Raw genomic sequence first — 19,454 nt, forward strand, 5'->3', positions numbered from 1 at the left:
AAAAAGTAATGTTTTTGTCCCTTTTCATAATGATACCTACCATTGTTTTCTGCCAGCACAGAAAGTATAAAGGAATAATTTTATATCATCTTTTGGGGAACAATTCTGAGCGTATCTTTTTCTCATTTTGGGTTATTTCTTTGGAGAAAATTGAAATATTCTCAGATTTATTTTCAAAGTAAAATCTTTAACACAGTTCTCAAAAAGGAATTTAAATGAAAGTTAAAATCTTTCAATGTATTAAAATTTACTTCTCAGAATGGTGCCTCTTAGTAACCCCCAGGCACATACTGTATTTAAAGATCTATATTCTAGAATGATTTTAAAACATTGTATTATATGTTCATTTGGGGTTTTATAATAATAATTATACTCATTCAAGCATGAAAATTGTCTACCAGGAATTAGGGGCATGATCCTGAATTTATTTTGTATTAGGAATACATTTCAATCAATATTTTACTATAGATTTGTATTTAGAATTTTTAAGCCATAGTTTTTTTTACAGCTCAGGCTGTATCAGGTGGATAACAATGAGGGCTAAAAACTATATGTCTAAAAATCTAACTGAAAAGATAATCAGCTAGGTTTGAAATAAACTCAAAGTTTAATAGACCATAAAAGCTAGCATTCTAAAATGTCTGAACTCATTAAATTTCAAATGCAAAAAAATAAAATCTTGAGAAATTTCAGAGTACTGATTCCAAACTGAAATTATGAAATTGTATATGACTATATAGATCATTTTTTTCTGTTACACTTAATCACATTTCTAATGTTATAATTTCATTAGGAAAATTTGTTGAAGAATGAACAGAATCAAGAAGAAATGATGCTGGATTTACTTTGGGACCTCTCCTGCCACAGCAGCGTTTCATTCCCATCGACTCTAAGTGGAACATCTTTCCATTTCCTCTCTAGGACGTCTCTTCATTCTGTTGAAGATAATTCCTCTATGGATGTCAAGTCTATATGGGATGATATAAGACTACATCTTCGACGATTCTTAGTGAGCAAATTACAAAGCCATAATGAAATAAGCAATTCACAGCAAAAAATTTTATTGAAAAAGCAGTGCTTACAACAACTCTTGTTTCTTTATCCAGAATCTGAAGTTATAATCAAATACCGAAACATACAGAAAAAACTGTTGGCTAATCTTCTGCAGAACTGCGTTCCTTCTTACAACAGAGATTCAAATTTAGATATAATAGTTAATGGATATCAAAGTACAATGCTTAAGTTATACTCAGTAATAAAAGAGGATTTTAACACACTATGTGAAATTTTAGCTCCATCCTCAACAGTGAAATTCATTAAAGAAACTTACCTGGATACTGTTACAGAAGAAATGGCAAAATTTCTTGAAAATTTTTGTGAGCTGCAGTACAGAGAAAATGCTGTTCGTGTGGTTAAAACAAGCAAGAGCTCCAGCAAGCATAGAAGAGCAGTGCATGCTTTGGGTTAGTGACATTTAAAATTTTTGTTTGGTTTAACTTAAGTCTTTTAATATGTTTAATTTTCTAAGATTTTTTCTATTTGGTTAAATTTCACTGCAAACTTGAAAATAAATGTAATGCAATTTTACAGTGTACATTTCTCTCATGCATTTTTTTTCTATTAAGTATAATCATAGAAGTATTTTCTTTCCTATTAAATTGTTAAAGATATTGGCATTGTAAGCCAAAATATTTCAAATGTGAGTTTAATTTTTCTTGATTGCATATGACAAACAGTATTTGTGAAATTGTGTGTGTGTGTATATATATATATATATATATATATGTATATATATAACTGAGCATATATACTTATACACATATAAGCTTTATCTGCTTATTATAGATACACATATAAAAGCACATATACTCAGTTATACATATGTAATTTAGTTATATACATAACAGAAAAGTATGAGTTTTAATCCATTGTGTTTTCCAAAGCCAAAGCATTATTAGGTAAAAAGAATTATTGAAAATGTGTTGAAATTTGTCATAACTAAAATTGGAAATTTAAAAGTTGTAATATTTTAGTCAGTCAATTCTAATAATGAGCAACTATGAAATACTATAATGATAAAATTCTGTATTGTACTTAATTAGAAAGGTATAACATTTTAACTATAGCTATTTTTTAAAAGCTTCTTTACTATTTTTTCTATAAGGATGTATACAAATAGGTGATTTGAAAATTTTTATTTTATTCAAAAGGTAAAGGAAAAAAGGCAAGAAATTGTTGCAAAATAATAAACTTTTTTTAGGTTGTAATTTCCTACCAGTGAAGAAAAATCAAGGTTAAAAATAGGATTATTTCTAAAATTATCATTAGCTATGCTTTTATATAAAACTCTGAGGTATATTTCTGAGTAAGTTCATAAACTATATGGCTTAAGAATTTGAAAATTATTATTTGATGAATTCTTATGGATCTTTGAATTTATGATCATCTTTTAAAAATTCCTACAGCTCACAATACTTTTGCATATCTTCATTAATAAAATTACAGATGACCAAATTAATGTGATATATGAATTTTCAAATTGTTTAATATTTAGCCTTAAAATTTTAATTTTTCTCCAGAAGCTATATCACATTGCAGAAGAGAGATGCATCTGCCAAATTCGGTTATGACAAAATACAAAATCAATTAATTTAGAAGCATTATGATTTTGCTCAAAGCAAATAGACTTTTATTTTAATTGTTAATACATAAATTTTTAAATGCATTTTATTAGTGCACTTGTTTTCTAAAATTTTTATATTCTCTGAAAAAAAAAATCCTGAAAAGACTTTACAAGTCTTTTCAATACGAAAGTTTTATATATGCTAAATATAGTTTATAACAGAAGAAAAGATCCATATGGTTGAAAATGTGTGTAAGTTGCTATGGAGTCTTTAGGGCTGATATTGAAGTGTTTTCTCATTCATGAGAGAAAACTGTGTGTCCTCTTTAACACCAGAATTTGAAACATTTTCCACAAGCATAGAATCTTTCCCAAGCTCCTTTATCTGAACTTTGGTATAGAGCAATTGTTTAAAAATAAATATATATATATATATATATATAGTAATTGGACTTTAGGTTCTGGGGTACACGTGCAGAACATGCAGAATTGTTGTATTGGTACGTACATGGGAATATGGTTTGCTGCCTCCATCCCCCCGTCACCTATAACTGGCATTTCTCCCCAAGTTATCCCTCCCCAACCTCCCTAGCCGCCACTGTCCCTCCCCTATTCCTCCACAACAGACCCCAGTGTGTGTTGCTTCCCTCCCTGTGTCCATGTGTTCTCACTGTTCAACACCCGCCTATGAGTGAGAAGATATGGTATTTGATTTTCTGTTCTTGTGTCAGTTTGCTAAGAATGATGGTTTCCCGATTCATCCATGTCCCTACAAAGGGCACAAACTCATCGTTTTGTATAGCTGCATAGTATTCCATAGTGTATATGTGCCACATCTTCCCTGTCAATTTTAACATTGATGGGCATTTGGGTTGGTTCCAGGTCTTTGCTATTGTAAACAGCGCCACTATGAATATACTTGTGCATGTGTCTTTATAATAGGATGATTTATAATTCTTTGGATATATATCCAGTAATGGGATTGCTGGGTCAAATGGAATTTCTGTTTCTAGGTATTTGAGGAATCGCCACACTGTATTCCACAATGGTTGAACTAATTTACACTCCCACCAACAGTGTAAAAGTGTTCCCATTTCTCCACATTCTCTCCAGCATCTGTTGTCTCCAGATTTTTTAATGATCGCCATTCTAACTGGTGTGAGAATGTATCTCAATGTGGTTTTGATTTGCATTTCTCTAATGACCAGTGACGATGAACAATTATTCATATGTTTGTTGGCCTCATAAATGTCTTCTTTTGAAAAGTATCTGTTCACATCCTTTGCCCAATTTTGAATGGGTCTTTTTGTTTTTTTCTTGAAAATCTGTTTCAGTTCTTTGTAGATTCTAGATATTAGCCCTTTGTCAGATGGGTAGATTACAAAATTTTTTTCCCATTCTGTTGGTTGCTGGTTCACTCTAATGATTGTTTCTTTTGCTGTGCAGAAGCTCTGGAGTTTAATTAGATACCATTTGTCTCTTTTGGCTTTTGTTGCCAGTGCTTTTGGTGTTTTTGTCGTGAAGTCCTTGCCTATGCCTATGTCCTGAATGGTATTACCTAGGTTTTTTTCTAGGGTTCTTAAGGTGTTAGGTTTTATGTCTAAGTCTTTAATCCATCCGGAGTTAAGCTTAGTGTAAGGTGTCAGGAAGGGGTCCAGTTTCTGCTTTCTGCACATGGCTAGCCAGTTTTCCCAACACCATTTATTAAACAGGGAATCCTTTCCCCATTGCTTGTTTTTGTCCGGTTTGTCAAAGATCAGATGGTTGTAGATGTGTGGTGCTGCCTTTGAGGCCTCTGTTCTGTTCCTTTGGTCTATATGTCTGTTTTGGTACCAGTACCATGCTATTTTGATTACAGTAGCCTCATAGTATAGTTTGAAGTCAGATAGCGTGATGCCTCCAGCTTTGTTCTTTTTGTTTAGGATTAGTCTTGGCTATGCGGGCTCTCTTTTGGTTCCATATGAAGTTTAAGGTGGTTTTTTTCCAGTTCTGTGAAGAAGGTCAATGGCAGCTTGATAGGGATAGTGTTGAATCTATAAATTACTTTGGGTAGTATGGCCATGTTCACAATACTGATTCTTCCCAACCATGAACATGGAATGTTTTTCCTTCTGTTTGTGTCTTCTCTTATTTCCTTGACCAGTGGTCTGTAGTTTTCCTTGAAGAGGTCCTTTACATCCTTTGTTAGTTGTATTCCTAAGTATTTTATTCTCTGAATGGGAGAGATCATGAATGCTCATGATCTGGCTGTTTGTTATTGGTGTATAGGAATGCTTGTGATTTCTGCACATAGATTTTGTATCTTGAGACTTTGCTGAAGTTGCTTATCAGTTTGAGAAGATTTTGGGCTGAGATGATGGGGTCTTCTAGATACACGATCATGTCCTCTGCAAGTAGAGACAGTTTGACTTCCTCCTTTCCTAATTGAATACGCTTTATTTCTTTTTCTTGCCTGATTGCTCTGGCTAGAACTTCCAATACTATGTTGAATAGGAATGGTGAGAGAGGGCATCCTTATCTAGTGCCTGATTTCAAAAGGAATTCTTCCAGCTTTTGCCCGTTCAGTATGATATTGGCTGTAGCTTTGTCATATATAGCTTTTATCGTTTTATGATATGTTCCATCAATACCTAGTTTATTGAGAGTTTTTAGCATGATGGGCTGTAGAATTTTGTTGAAGGCCTTCTCTGCATCTATTAAGATAATCATGTGATTTTTGTCTTTGGCTCTGTTTATGTGATCAGTTATGTTTATAGACTTGCGTATGTTGAACCAGCCTTGCATCCCCGGGATGAAGCCTACTCGATCATGATGGATAAGCTTTTTGATGTGCTGTTGCAATCAGTTTGCCAGCATTTTATTGAAGATTTCTGCATCTATGTTCATCATGGATATTGGCCTGAAGTTTTCTTTTCTTGCTGAGTCTCTGCCAGGTTTTGGTATCAGGATGATGTTGGTCTCATAAAATGATTTGGGAAGGATTCCCTCTTTTTGGATTGTTTGGAATAGTTTCAGAAGGAATGGTACCAGCTACTCTTTGTTTGTCTGTTAGAATTAAGCTGTGAACCCATCTGGACCTGGGCATTTTTTGGGTGGTAGGCTCTTAATTGCTGCCTCAACTTCAAAACTTGTTATTGGTCTATTCAGGGTTTCGGTTTCTTCCTGGTTTAGGCTTAGGAGGATGCAAGTGTCCAGGAATTTTTCCATTTCTTCCAGGTTTACTAGTTTATGTGCATAGAGTTGTTTGTTATAATCTCTGATGATGGTTTGTATTTCTGTGGAACCTGTGGTGATATCCCCTTTATTGTTTTTTATTGCATCTATTTGATTATTCTCTCTTTATTAATCTGGCTAGTGGTCTGTCTATTTCGTTGATCTTTTCAAAAAACCAGCTCCTGGATTTTTTGATTTTTTGAAGGTTTTTTTTGTGTGTGTGTTTTTCTATCTCCTTCAGTTCTGCTCTGATCTTAGTTATTTCTTGTGTTCTACTAGGTTTCGAGTTTTTTTTATCTCGCTCCTCTAGCTCTTTCAATTTTGACGATAGGGTGTCAATTTTAGATCTTTCCTTGCTTCTCATATAGTCATTTATTGCTATATCTTTTCTTCTAGACACTGCCTTAAATGTGTCCCAGAGATTCTGGTATGTCCTGTCTTCATTCTTGTTGTTTTCGAAGAACATCTTTATTTCTGCCTTCATTTCATTGTTTATCCAGTCAACATTCAAGAGCCAGTTTTTCGGTTTTCATGAAGCTCTGCGGTTCTGAGTTAGTTTCTGAATTCCGAGTTCTAACTTGATTGCACTGTTGTCTGAGAGACTGATTTTGTTATGATATCTGTTCTTTTGCATTTGTTGAGGAGTGATTTACTTCTAATTATGTGGTCAGTTTTAGAGTAGGTATAATGTGATGCTGAGAAGAATATATATTCTGTGGATTTGGGGTGGACAGTTCTGTATATGTCTATTAGGTTTGCTTGGTCCACTTCTGAGTTCAAGTCCTGAATATCATTTTTTATTTTCTGTCTGGTTGATCTGTTTAATATTGACAGTGGAGTGTAAAAGTCTCGCACTATTATTGTGTGGGAGTCTAAGTCTCTTTGTAGGTCATTAAGGACTTGCTTTATGTATCTGGATGCTCCTGTATTGGGTGTGTATATATTTAGGATCATTAGCTCTTCTTGTTGCATTGATCCTTTACCATTATGTCATACCTGTTTTTGTCTCTTTTGATCTTTGTTGGTGTAGAGTCCATTTTATCAGAGACTAGCATTGCAACTCCTGGGTTTTTTTGCTCTCCATTTGCTTGGTAAATCTTCCTTCATACCTTTATTTTGAGCCCATGTGTATCCTTGCATGTGAGATGAGTTTCCTGGATACAGCATACTGATGGGTTTTGACTTTTTATCCAGTTTGCCAGTCTGTATCTTTTGATTGGGGCATTTAGCCCTTTTACATTTAAGGTTAATATTCTTATGTGTGAATTTGATCCTGCCATCTTGATGCTAGCTGGTTGTTTTGCCCATTAATTTATGCAGTTTCTTCATTGTGTCAATGCTGTTTACCATTTGGTACATTTTTGGAGTGGCTGGTACTGGTTATTCCTTTCTATATTTAGTGCTTCTTTCGGGACCTCTTGTAATGCAGGCCTGGTGGTGACGAAATCTCTCAGTAATTCCTTGTTGGTAAAGTGTTTTATTTCTCCTTTGCTTATGAAGCTTAGTTTGGCTGGATATAAAATTCTAGGTTCAAAGTTCTTTTCTTTAAGGATGTTGAATATTGGCCCCTACTCTCTTCTGGCTTGTAGGGTTTCTGCTGAGAGATCTGCTGTGAGTCTGATGGGCTTCCCTTTGTGGGTAACCCAGCCTTTCTCTCTGGCTGCCCTTAGCATTTTTTCCTTCATTTCAACCCTGGCGAATCTGATGATTATGTGGCTTGGGGTTGCGTTTCTTGAGGAATATCTTTGTGTATTTCTTTGTATTTCCTGGACTTGAATATTGGCCTGCCTTGTTAGGTTGGGGAAGTTCTCCTGGATAATATACTGAAGAGTGTTTTCCAGCTTGGATTGATTCTCTCCGTCACATTCAGGTGCACCTATCAAATGTGGATTAGGTCTTTTCACATAATCCCATAATTCTTGGAGACTTTGTTCATTTCTTTTCACTCTTTTTTCTCTAATCTTGCCTTCTCATTTTATTTCATTGAGTTTATCTTCAACCTCTGCTATTCTTTCTTCTGCTTGGTGAGTTTGGCCATGGAAACTTGTGTATGCTTTACGAAGTTCTTGTGTTGTGTTTTTTAGCTCCATCAGTTCATTTATATTCTTCTCTATGCTGTTTATTCTTGTTAGCATTTCATCAAACCTTTTTTCATGATTCTTAATTTCTTTGCATTGGGTTAGAACATGTTCCGTTAGCTCAGAGAAGTTTCTTATTACCCACTTTCTGAAGCCTGTTTCTGTCAATTCGTCAGACTCATTCTCCATCCAGCCTCTTTTCTTTGCTGGTGAGGAGTTGTGATCCTTTGGAGGAAGAGAGGTATTCTGGTTTTTGGTGTTTTCATCCTTTTAGTGCTGGTTTCTTCTCATCTTTGTGGATTTATCTACCTGTGTCTTTGTTGTTGGTGACTTTCGGACTGGGTCTCTGAGTGGACATCCTTTTTGTTGATGTTGAAGTTGTTTCTTTCTGTTTTTTAGTTTTCCTTCTAACAATCAAGCCCCTCTGCTGTAGGACTGCTGGAGGTCCACTCTAGACCCTGCTTGCCTGGGGATCTCCTGTGGTGGCTGCAGAACAGTAAGGATTTCTGCCAGTTTCTTCTTCTGTTATCTTCATCCTAGAAAGATACCTGCCAGATGTCAGCCAGAGCTCTCCTTTATGAGATGTCCCTTTGGATATACAGGGGTGGGGGAGCTGCTTAAGGAGACAGTCTGTCCCTTATAGGAGCTCAAGTGCTGACCTGTGAGCTCCATTGTTTTGTTCAGAGCTGCTGGGCAAGTACATTTAAGTCTGCTGCAGCAGAACTTATAACCGCCTTTTTTCCCAGGTGCTCTGTCCTAGGAAGGTGGGGTTTATTTATAAGTTCTTGACATGTTGTTGCCTTTTTTCAAAGATGCCCTGCCCAGCAAGGAGTTAACCTAGTCACAGTCTGCCAGCAGAGGCATTGCTGAGCTGCCATGGGCTCTGCCCAGCTGCTGTGTGAACTTTCTTGCAGTTTTGTTTATAGAGGTATAGTTAGAACTGCCTCAGTAATGGCAGACTGCCTTGGTAATGGCGGACTGCCTCAGTAATGGCAGATTCCCTTCCCCCGACAGAGCTCAACTGTCCCGGGTCCAGCTGTGCTTGCTATGAAACTCTCAATCCGGAGTGTTTCAGATTGCTGGTCTTTGTAGGGGTGGGACCCACCAAGCCAGATCACCTGGCTCCCTGTTTCAGCCCCCTTTTTTTCATTTGAATGGGCATCTCTGTCTCCCAGGTGTTCCAGGTGCCAGATGAAATGGCCGTCCAGATTCGTGTGAGTTTTTCTGTGGAGACCTGCAGCGCCAGCTGAAACAACTGTGCTGGAAACTCATGGCACTTTTCAGCCCTGGAATCTCCTGGTCTGTGGGCAGTAATAACTCATTTGGAAATGCGGTGATCACTCACCCTCTGCTTTGTTCTGACTGGGGACTGACCTCCAGAGCTGTTCCTTTTTGGCCATCTTGGATCAAGAGTCCAGTATAAAACAGTTGTTAAATGAGTACTTTCCATCTGCAAAGCACTGTGCTAATGACAACACATTCCTATTATCCCAATTTAATGAACACAGAAAGAAACTTAGAAAGATCAACTTGCCCTGATCGTGTCATATGAAGTCAGCTTTTTTTTTTTTTTTTTTTTTTTTGAGACAGTCTTACTCTGTCCCCAGGCTGGAATGCAGTGGCAGGATCTTGTCTCACTGCAAGCTCCTCCTCCTGGATTCAAGCCATTCCCCTGCCTCATCCTTCCAAGTAGCTGGGACTACAGGCACACACCACCATGCCCAGCTAATTTTTTGTATTTTAGTAGAGATGGGGTTTCATCATGTTGGCCAGGATGGTCTCAATCTCCTGACTTCATGATCTGCCCATCTTGGCCTCCCAAAGTGCTGGAATTACAGGCATGAGCCACCACACCCAGCCACTGAAGTCAGGATTTATACTTGAAATTCATATGCAGATCTATTTCTAAGACCCATGTTCTAAAGCACCGTGCTATTGGTCTTTGTCTTACAAGTGCAGAATTAAGTGCTCTGTCACCTGTAAAAGAAATTTCAAATAGCATTGTTCAAGTGGGCTGCCTGTAAATAAATTCAATTCAGCTTTATTGACGACCATATAGCATTTAGCAGCTATCATGTTCTGTGCTAGACACAGTAAGGCAGGCGTCCCCAAACTTTTTACACAGGGGGCCAGTTCACTGTCCCTCAGACCATTGGAGGGCTGCCACATACTGTGCTCCTCTCACTGACCACCAGTGAAAGAGGTGCCCCTTCCTGAAGTGCAGCGGGGGGGGGGGGGAGGGGGGCGGATAAATGGCCTCAGGGGGCCGCATGCGGGCCATAGTTTGGGGACGCCTGCAGTAAGGGAAGAAAACTAAATGAGTCAGTACTGCTACTGCTGTATGAGAACTGCTATATTAACTCAACAGATAACCATGTTGTTCACTAATATTTAACTCAATGATCATGTTTTGTTTATTAAGGAAATACGTATTTGAAGTGAGCAACAATGGCTTGAATGGGTTGTATTATGTTATCTTTAATCTGTGTTTGTAATTTTATGCTCATGAAATCTTTGACATTTTACCTGAAATTATAGAAAGGACAATCCTTAAGTAACAACAACTAACATTTATTGGCTCAGACATAGATGTGCATTATCTCATTTAATTCTTCGAACCTACACAAGGTAGATACCATGATTTATTATCTTCATTATATAGTGAGGAAACTAAGAGATAGAGATGTTAAGTAATTTGCCCTAGGTCATAGAGTGAAGCCAGGATTCAGACTTGTTATCTGTGTGACTCAGAGCCCTTCCTGTATTGCCATACTCTAATGACTAAAAAACAGGATAGAAATAGCACATTTCATTTAAAAACATTTCTCTGAATCCTCTGTATACTTCTTCAACTTTAGTGTAGTCATTGTTTTCTTCTCCAAACTATTTAAATAATCCTAATTTAAATATATTTTTTATTATAATTTATATTTAGTAATTTTAAGCAGGCTTTGTATGTATACTGTCTTACCTTTCCATGTTTATACCTTTTTTTTTTTTCTTTTCTTTTTTTTTTTTTTTGAGACGGAGTTTTGCTCTTGTTACCCAGCTGGAGTGCAATGGCGCGATCTCAGCTCACCGCAACCTCCGCCTCCTGGGTTCAAGCAATTCTCCTGCCTCAGCCTCCCTAGTAGCTGGGACTACAGGCGTGCACCACCATGCCCAGCTAATTTTTGTATTTTTAGTAGAGACGGGGTTTCACCATGTTGACCAGGATGGTCTCGATCTCTTGACCTCGTGATCCACCCACCTCGGCCTCCCAAAGTGCTGGGATTACAGGCGTGAGCCACTGCGCCTGGCTCCATGTTTATACCTTAATGAGCTAAGGCAGTTTGGATCTACTCAATCTTTAGTTGCTTCTGATTTTGTACTCAGGTCGATGATTGGTTGTTTTTCCCTGAATGGCTTGCAAATTATCCATCCATCCATCCATCTATCATCTATCTATCTATCTGTCTATCTATCTAACTTAATTACTTAGTATTATGTATAAGACTTTACAAGGCTTTACATAAATGGGTGTATTTAATCTTCTGAACAGCCTTTTATATTATTTATGGTTTATATATGAAAAAACTGAGATTCAGGGAGGTAAATATTTCCCAAGTCCACACAGATAATAAGCCAAAGAAAGGAGATTCCTTTTTGCAATTATTTGGATATTATCTTGATATACCACTAAACTCTGTGTCAAAAGCTATGCAAAACATTATAATAGTTAGCATTAACAATAATTTACCACGTTCACATTTTTTTTTTTAAGACAGAGTTTTGCTCTTGTTGCCCAGGCTGAGGTGCAATGACACAATCTCCGCTCACGGCAACCTCCGCCTCCTAGGTTCAAGCAATTTTCCTGCCTCAGCCTCCCAAGTAGCTGGGATTACAGGCGTGTACCACCATGCCTGGCTAATTTTGTATTTTTAGTAGAGATGGGGTTTCACCGTGTTGGTCAGGCTGGTCTCAAACTCCTGACCTCAGATGATCCACCCACCTCAGCCTCCCAAAGTGCTGAGATTACAGATGTGAGCCACCATGCCCAGCCACATTTTCTTTTTAATTGTTACATTATTCCTATCTTCTACACTCATTCAGTGTTTTGCTTTTCTTTTTTATTGATAATGATTCATGACTCATTTGCTAGTGTTATTAACTCAATTCTTTTTATTGATAATGATTCATAACTCGTTTGTTAATGTTATTAACTCAGACACTCACTAGGAGTAGTTTTTATGATGCTTTTCCATGCTGTGCTGTGCTGTGCTGTGCTGTGCTGTGCTGTGCTGTGCTATGTTATTCTACCAGTTGGCTTTTCTAGTGGTTGTATTCATCTGGGCACCCCAGAGTGCATTCTATCTGCCACTAATTCAGGTTTTCCAGTAAATATATTTAAAATATGGTGACAATCTCTCTAGCCATTTTCCTGTGATAAAGTACCAGACAGACACTTAATTTTATTTACATATAAGTTTGTCATTAGACTTAATCCACATCTAGGTATTGTATGCTAACTTTTTTCCTCCTTTATATTCAGTTTTGAATGTTTTGTTTCTTTGGGAGCATGTGCTGCTTAATATTACAATACATTTAGAAGGGTAATGCTTGTATGTTTTGTTATTTGAAAAAAGATGAAATAATGTTAACATAAATATTACAGAATATTTTTGATTTGATGGTCTTTTATAGAAGAAAACAATATTATTCTTACAGATACTCTTACCAAGTTTCAAGAGTGATTTAAGGAGCAAGACTTTCTTAATAACCAATTTTGTTCATCTGTATTCTTATTAGGAAAATTATTGCTTATTTCATAAAGGTTTATGCTACCATATTTTTTTCATTTAGCTTACAAGGCTTTAAAGTTTTAACAGCTTTCAAAAAGCTAGAAATTTGTAATTAGCATTTTGATTATAACCCAATTTAAAATTATCTGGAAAGTCAGATCCATATATACAATTGTACACATATTCACACTTCAGGAGGACCAGTGCCATTCTTATATTGTAACATTTTAATATATTTATATTTGGACGAGTTAAGTGATCAAAATTAATTTTATTTTTAAAATTGTATTTCCTTTGGATTTAAGTACATTACTCAATGTTTGAAATAGAAAGGATTATTTATTTACTATTATCCATAGTAAATTTCAGTTAAATGAATACTGTATTTTAATATGAAAAGACAATTAGGAAATTTAAATTCTAGGATAAACTCCATGACCCCCATATATCCTATTTTTAATTTTTCTTGAGGTTATTGTTAGCTTGAAAAAGGAAGACTTAGAGAATATGATAAACACTTTGAAAGATTTCTAAAAATCTGAAGTGGATGAAAGGTTGATCTGAGTGACCTCTAAGGCATTTTTTTTTTTTCACAGTCTCTTGTTCTTTTGTTTACAGAAGATTGAGGGTGAGGGAAATGAATCCCTCAAGGAATGAAACAATCCTTTAAGATAAAGGCTCTCAAACCAAAGAGAAGATAGTCTATCTTCTATGGAGATACAAGATCTTAGAAAGTAGGCCAATCAAAAGTCACTCTATTCTCTCTTCTACTCAAGTAGTTCTGACCATTGAATGATGATGTCATGAAAGATGAAAAAGTATACTGAAGCCAACTCTGAAAAATTGGGTATTGTCCCTATTTTATAGATACAGAATTTGTGGTTTGGACAAGTTAAGTAGCTCTCCTAAAGTCCTGCTGACTACGATTACTTACCCTCTCTTGTTAAATGAAATCATTTGTAAGATCAAGAACTCAAGAATCCTTTTATAATTTGAAGAGGAATTCTCATTTTTCTTTTCTTCTTTTTTTTTTTTTTTTGAGACTTAGTCTCGCTCTGTCACCCAAGCTGGAGTACAATGGTGCAATCTTGGCTCACTGCAATCTCTGTCTCCCAGGTTCAAGCAATTCTCCTGCTTCAGCCTACTGAGTACCTGGGACTACAGGTACATGCCACCACGCCTGGCTAATTTTTGTAATTTTAATAGAGACTGGGTTTCACCATATTAGTCAGGCTGGTCTCAAACTCCAGACCTCAGGTGATCCACCCACCTTGGCCTCCCAAAGTGCTGGGATTACAGGAGCAAGCCACCATGCCTGGCCGAATTCTCATTTATTTGAGATACCAATTTTTCTGTTGGACTTTCTGAAATCATAGCATACATTTATTTTCCTACATATAAAATTAAATACACTTGAATTTTGAAACTATAATAGAATACAAATTCACATCACTTCTTTCTATGTGGAAATATTTGCAAAGAAAAAAATCCAGGACTTTGCATATTAATACATGAATAGAAAAATATTATAATTAATTTAAAAAATATTTTTAAAAGTATCTAAATGAAGAATTTCATTTTATTCCTAAAGATGCAAATAATGAGATTACATATACTATTTTTACCAGAGTTCAGCTACAGGTAACTAAGTTGAGCTGATTATTACCAGGTTTGAGATCCCTTTTACTATTAATTAATAACAATAGCACTAGTTACCATTATGTTTGCAAGATACTTCCACATTTTTTATTTCTTTATTTGACTTATCTTTGCTGTACCACTACCCAAAAATTAGACAATGCAGCAATTCCAGTTCTTGTTTTGTGGTTTAAAAAAAAAAAGCATTTGGGCTGCTTAACAAATCAAGTTAGCTGCAAAATTAAGATTAGATGAGAAGCATCTTCCCACTGTACCTCCTAAGATAAACAAAAAGTCTGACATTAGAAGTTTTTTCTAAGGAAGTTCTTTTTTTTTTTTTGATTCCTTCTATTAAAGGTAGGAAATTTCTCTGAAAATCACTTATTAAATTAAAAATAATGAGAAAAGTGACTGGATATTTATGGGCATAGGGGAGGGTGTATTTTATGGGCTTGGGTGATTATGTGGTTGTATATGTACCTGTACATATCTTTTTTTAAATATATATTTTACTATGTTTTAGGTTTTGGGGTACATATGAAGAACATGCAAGATTGTTGAATAGGTACATACAAGGCAATGTGGTTTGCTGCCTTCCTCCCCATCACCTGTATCTGACATTTCTCACCATGTTATCCCTCCCCAACTCCCCACCCCTGTTGTCCCTCCCCTAGTTCCACCCGACAGACCCCAGTGTGTGATGCTTCCCAACCTGTGTCCATGTGTTCTCATTGTTCAACACCCATTTATGAGTGAGAACATGCGGTGTTGGATTTTCTGTTCTTGTATCAGTTTGCTGAGAATGATAGTTTCCAGGTTCATCCATGTTCCTACAAAGGACATGAACTCATCGTTTTTTATAGCTGCACAGTATTCCATGGTGTATATGTGCCACATTTTCCCTGTTCAGTCTATCATCGATGGACATCTGGGTTGGTTCCAAGTCTTTGCTATTGTAAACAGTGCCATTATGAATATACGTGTGCATGTGTCCTTATAATAGAATGATTTATAATCCTTTGGGTATATACCCAGTAATGGGGTTGCTGGGTTAAATGGAATTTTTATTTCTAGGTCCTTGAGGAATCGCCACACTGTCTTCCACAATGGTTGAACTAATTTACACTCCTACCAACAGTGTAAAAGTGTTCCTATTTCTCTACATCCTCTTCAGCATCTGTTGTCTCCAGATTTTTTAATGATCACCATTCTAACTGGTGTGAGATGGTATCTCAATGTAGTTTTTGATTTGCATTTCTCTAATGACCAGTGATGATGAGCATTTTTTCATATGTTTGTTGGCCTCCTGTATGTCTTCTTTTGTAAAGTGTCTGTTCATATCCTTTGCCCACTTTTGAATGGGTTTGTTTGCTTTTTTTTCTTGTAGATCTGTTTTAGTTCTTTGTAGTTTCTGGATATTAGCCCTTTGTCAGATGGGTAGATTGCAAAAATTTTTTTCCCATTCTCTTGGTTGTGGATTCACTCTTACGATTGTTTCTTTTGCTGTACAGAAGCTCTGGAGTTTAATTAGGTCCCATATGTCTATTTTGGCTTTTGTTGCCAATGCTTTCGGTGTTTTAGTCATGAAGTCCTTGCCTATGCCTATGTCCTGAATGGTTTTGTATATATCTTTATCTAAAACTTTTTTTGTCTGCTGCATGGACTCTATTTTCTGAGCTAATTATTCTCCATTAAATGTTCTGAGGCCTCTGAATCATTGTTCTAAGGATAGATGGGCAACAAAAATGGAAAGTCTATTAGGGAAGAGAGAAAATTATGCAGTTTAATTTTGGCATATTTTTCTTCCATATAGGAACAATTAGCAAACACCAAACTGCACAGTTATCTACTTCCTCCCTTCTTAGAACACAGGTGTCTGCTTCCTAAGGTTGGAAAGAATATTTCACTTGCTATATCCCCTAATTCTGACGTTCAGATACTAATGATCAAAGTTAAAAATAAGATTCTGTTTTAAAAATAAGATTCTGGTTTTTAGGAAAGGCCATGGGTCAGTTGAAGATTTATGTACCATGGTAGCCATTTAATAACATTTTTGGAACTGAAACACTTTTTAAAAGATTAAAGTGCTGAGGTTTTAACAACCTCATTTTTTGACTTGAAAAAAGAAATTGTCTATTTAAAAATATAAGTAACGTTTTAAGAACCAAATAAAAATTATTGAGAAAAGTCACTGAAAAGAAGTTTAGAATAAAATTATAATAAAATTGAACAAACTTGTCTTGCAACTATTCAGTATTGAGCAAACATGTGAACAAGTATAAATAAGATTGTTAAGTCAGAAATTTATGTTCTGTAGAAAGTAAGTTGCTACAGTGTACAGAGTGCTAAGTCACTCTCTAACCTTCCTAAAACTTTCCCAACTTCTGCTTTACCCTCTTAAAATTATCTAAATTATCTTGTATCTTTATTAATTAATTAATTGGTTTATAAGATGGAGTCTCACTCTATCACCCAGGCTGGAGTGTAGTGACTCGATCTCGGCTCACTGCAACCTCCACCTCCTGGGTACAAGTGATTCTTCTGCCTCAGCCTCCCGAGTAGCTGGTACTACAGGCGCCTGCCACTGCGCCTGGCTAATTTTTGTATTTTTAGTAGAAATGGGGTTTTGCCATATTGGCCAGGCTGGTCTCAAACTCCTGACCTGACCTCAGGTGATCTGCCCACCTCGGCCTCCCAAAGTACTGGGATTATAGGCGTGAACTACCACTCCTGGCCTTTTTTTTTTTTTTTTTTCAAAAGGCAGGGTCTTGCTATGCTCCCCAAGCTGGTCTTGAATACCTGGACCCTAGTGATCCTCTTGACTTGGCCTCCCAAAGTGCTAAGATTATATGAGGCACTGTACCTGGCCCTGTATCTCAATTTATGAACATAATAATTAATGTGAATTCTTAGTTCTGTTGTTTTATATTAAAATGTTTTTAGAAAATTATTCCCTAAATTTTTGCTTAACATGTTGGTCATATTTCCATTGGGCTATTATAATGTTGAATATTACTTGTCGTTTCTCAGGTTCTTACAAAAAGTGATATGTGACTTCTAGTTATTAGTACCCATTACTTTTTTTAAATAAATGTTCAAGAAGAAAAGTTTAATAAGCAAATAAACATTGGTAAGATTTCTTTAAATATGTACTCTTTTTAACTGAAGACTGAGAATTTTAATGGCTGTTACTATACCACAACATTCTTTCTTATAAAAATCATCCTTGAAAAGATGTACATTATGATAGAACATTTTTCATTGTAATTATTTATATGTAAGTATGAAAATTTTTTACTGTCAGCATCACATTTATAAAGTCAAATATTTTTTTATTTTACTATTATTATTATTTTTTCGAGATGGAGTTTCATTCTTGTTGCCCAGGCTGGAGTGAAGTGGCACAATCTCGGCTCACCACAACCTCTGCCTCCTGGGTTCAAGCAATTCACCTGCCTGAGCCCCCTGAATAGCTGGGATTATAGGCATGCACCACCACACAAGGCTAATTTTGTATTTTTAGTAGAGACAGGGTTTCTCCATATTGGTCAGGCTAGTCTTGAACTCCCAACCTCAGGTGATTTGCCCGACTCATCCTCCCAAAGTGCTGGGATTACAGGTGTGAGCCACCGTGCCAGGCCCATCTTCACCTATTTGCTTTTACCTTAGAGAATGGCTTAGTCCATTCAGGCTGCTATAACAAAAATACCATAGTCAGGGATGAGGAGGGGCTCTGGGGATATTACAAGAAACATTTATGTCTCACAATATGGAGACTGACAAGTTCCAGATCAAGGCACTGGTAGAATTAAAGTCTGGTAAAGGCTTACTCTTTGGTTCATAAAGGCAGTCTTCTCTCTGCGTCCTCCATGTGTGTTCTATGTGGTAGAAGGGGCAAGAGAGTTCCCTGTGGTTTCTTTTATAAGGACACTAATCCCATTCATGAGGGCTCTACTCCCATCACCCATAGAGACACAAATATTCAGTCCACAACAGGGGAAATCTGTTTCTTTTACATTTAGGACTGTTAAAATTCTTTGTTTGAAATTACATTTTCTGAGTATCGACCGATTTATCTGCACAGACATTTATACGTGAGAAACTGCTAGCAGCTTTGAGAGTTAAACCAATCATTCCTCTGCATGCCACACTTGAAAATGAGAAAATAATCCTTAGCTTTGGGTAAAATGTTTAAAAGTCATTATGAATTTCTAGTCAGAAATTATTTTGCTTCTGTCTTTCTTAAAATTGCCTTTCTATTCCTCTGTTTATACATGTATTTTTAATTTGCTTCTAGTGTTACCAAAACACTCATAAGAACGTTGTTCGTTGGATATCTAAATGGAGATCTAAAATTGCACATGTAAGGAAATGAAAAGTTATTTAAAATGACGTAGAGTGAGTATGTTGTTGTCGCAATCAAAAACAAAATCTATCAGTGTTTGCTTTCACAACTTCTTTTCAACATTGAATAAAGACAGGAAACCCTTGTCTATTATTTAGAAAAGTATAGTTTACCCTATTTCCAATTTAGTCTCTTTTGTAATAGAACAATAGGAAGTACCCAAATTAGCAGGTAAGTAGTCCAAGTCAGAGCTTGGAATCTAATATGGCCTTTGAAACTATGATGCCAGTGTAATAAAACAGACTAAGTAATATGAAATTTTGATATTTAGAATTCTGTAACATGGTCTTACTGAGCTCATCTAGAATAAATGGCATTATATTGTTTGTCCTTCAGGGTAGAAATTAAGTTAAAATTTTAATGGTAGCATTTTCACTAGCAAAGGCACAACATAGTATAATTTTTGGAGTGGACAAGATTTGTGAAATAATCTGTTCTGAAAAGAAGAGAAATTGCCTCCAAATTTTATGATGATCGGTGTCAGAGAAAGCTATATTGTAAAATTATTTTATAGTGCCCTCATACACCTTTTTTTCCAAACCATACTGAAATCAATTATAATCATCATTGCTAACACTCTTTTTGTAGTATAATAAAACAGTAATCCTTTCAGCTATCTGAAGAGGGTGTACTTTTAGTGGGCATTTTTCTTATAGCTTTTCTTAGTCATGATCACAAAAGCCATAAAGTTCCAAGTTATGGTGTATGGTCTAGTT

At 36.1% G+C, this 19,454-nt stretch overlaps 1 protein-coding gene across 3 annotated transcripts in view; it reads left to right on the forward strand.

Moving 5' to 3' along the window:
• The window catches only part of KIAA0825 (KIAA0825 ortholog), a 466,326-nt gene that overhangs the window by 79,916 nt on the left and 366,956 nt on the right, over positions 1 to 19,454 (forward strand). For 2 of the 3 annotated variants that reach the window (XR_012513095.1, XM_039470047.2), the window contains exon 5: positions 794 to 1,463. Coding sequence is in view for 1 of the 3 variants with exons in the window: in XM_039470047.2 (XP_039325981.1) it covers positions 794 to 1,463 (670 nt within the window). In the remaining 2 variants the exon portion in view is untranslated. Of the gene's footprint in view, positions 1 to 793; positions 8,411 to 9,089; positions 10,131 to 19,454 lie in introns of those variants that run through there. The other variant, XR_012513096.1, reaches the window with a different exon arrangement.

The sequence above is a fragment of the Saimiri boliviensis genome, chromosome 1 (assembly GCF_048565385.1).
Source record: "Saimiri boliviensis isolate mSaiBol1 chromosome 1, mSaiBol1.pri, whole genome shotgun sequence".
In the NCBI taxonomy this organism is placed as follows: Eukaryota; Metazoa; Chordata; class Mammalia; order Primates; family Cebidae; genus Saimiri; species Saimiri boliviensis.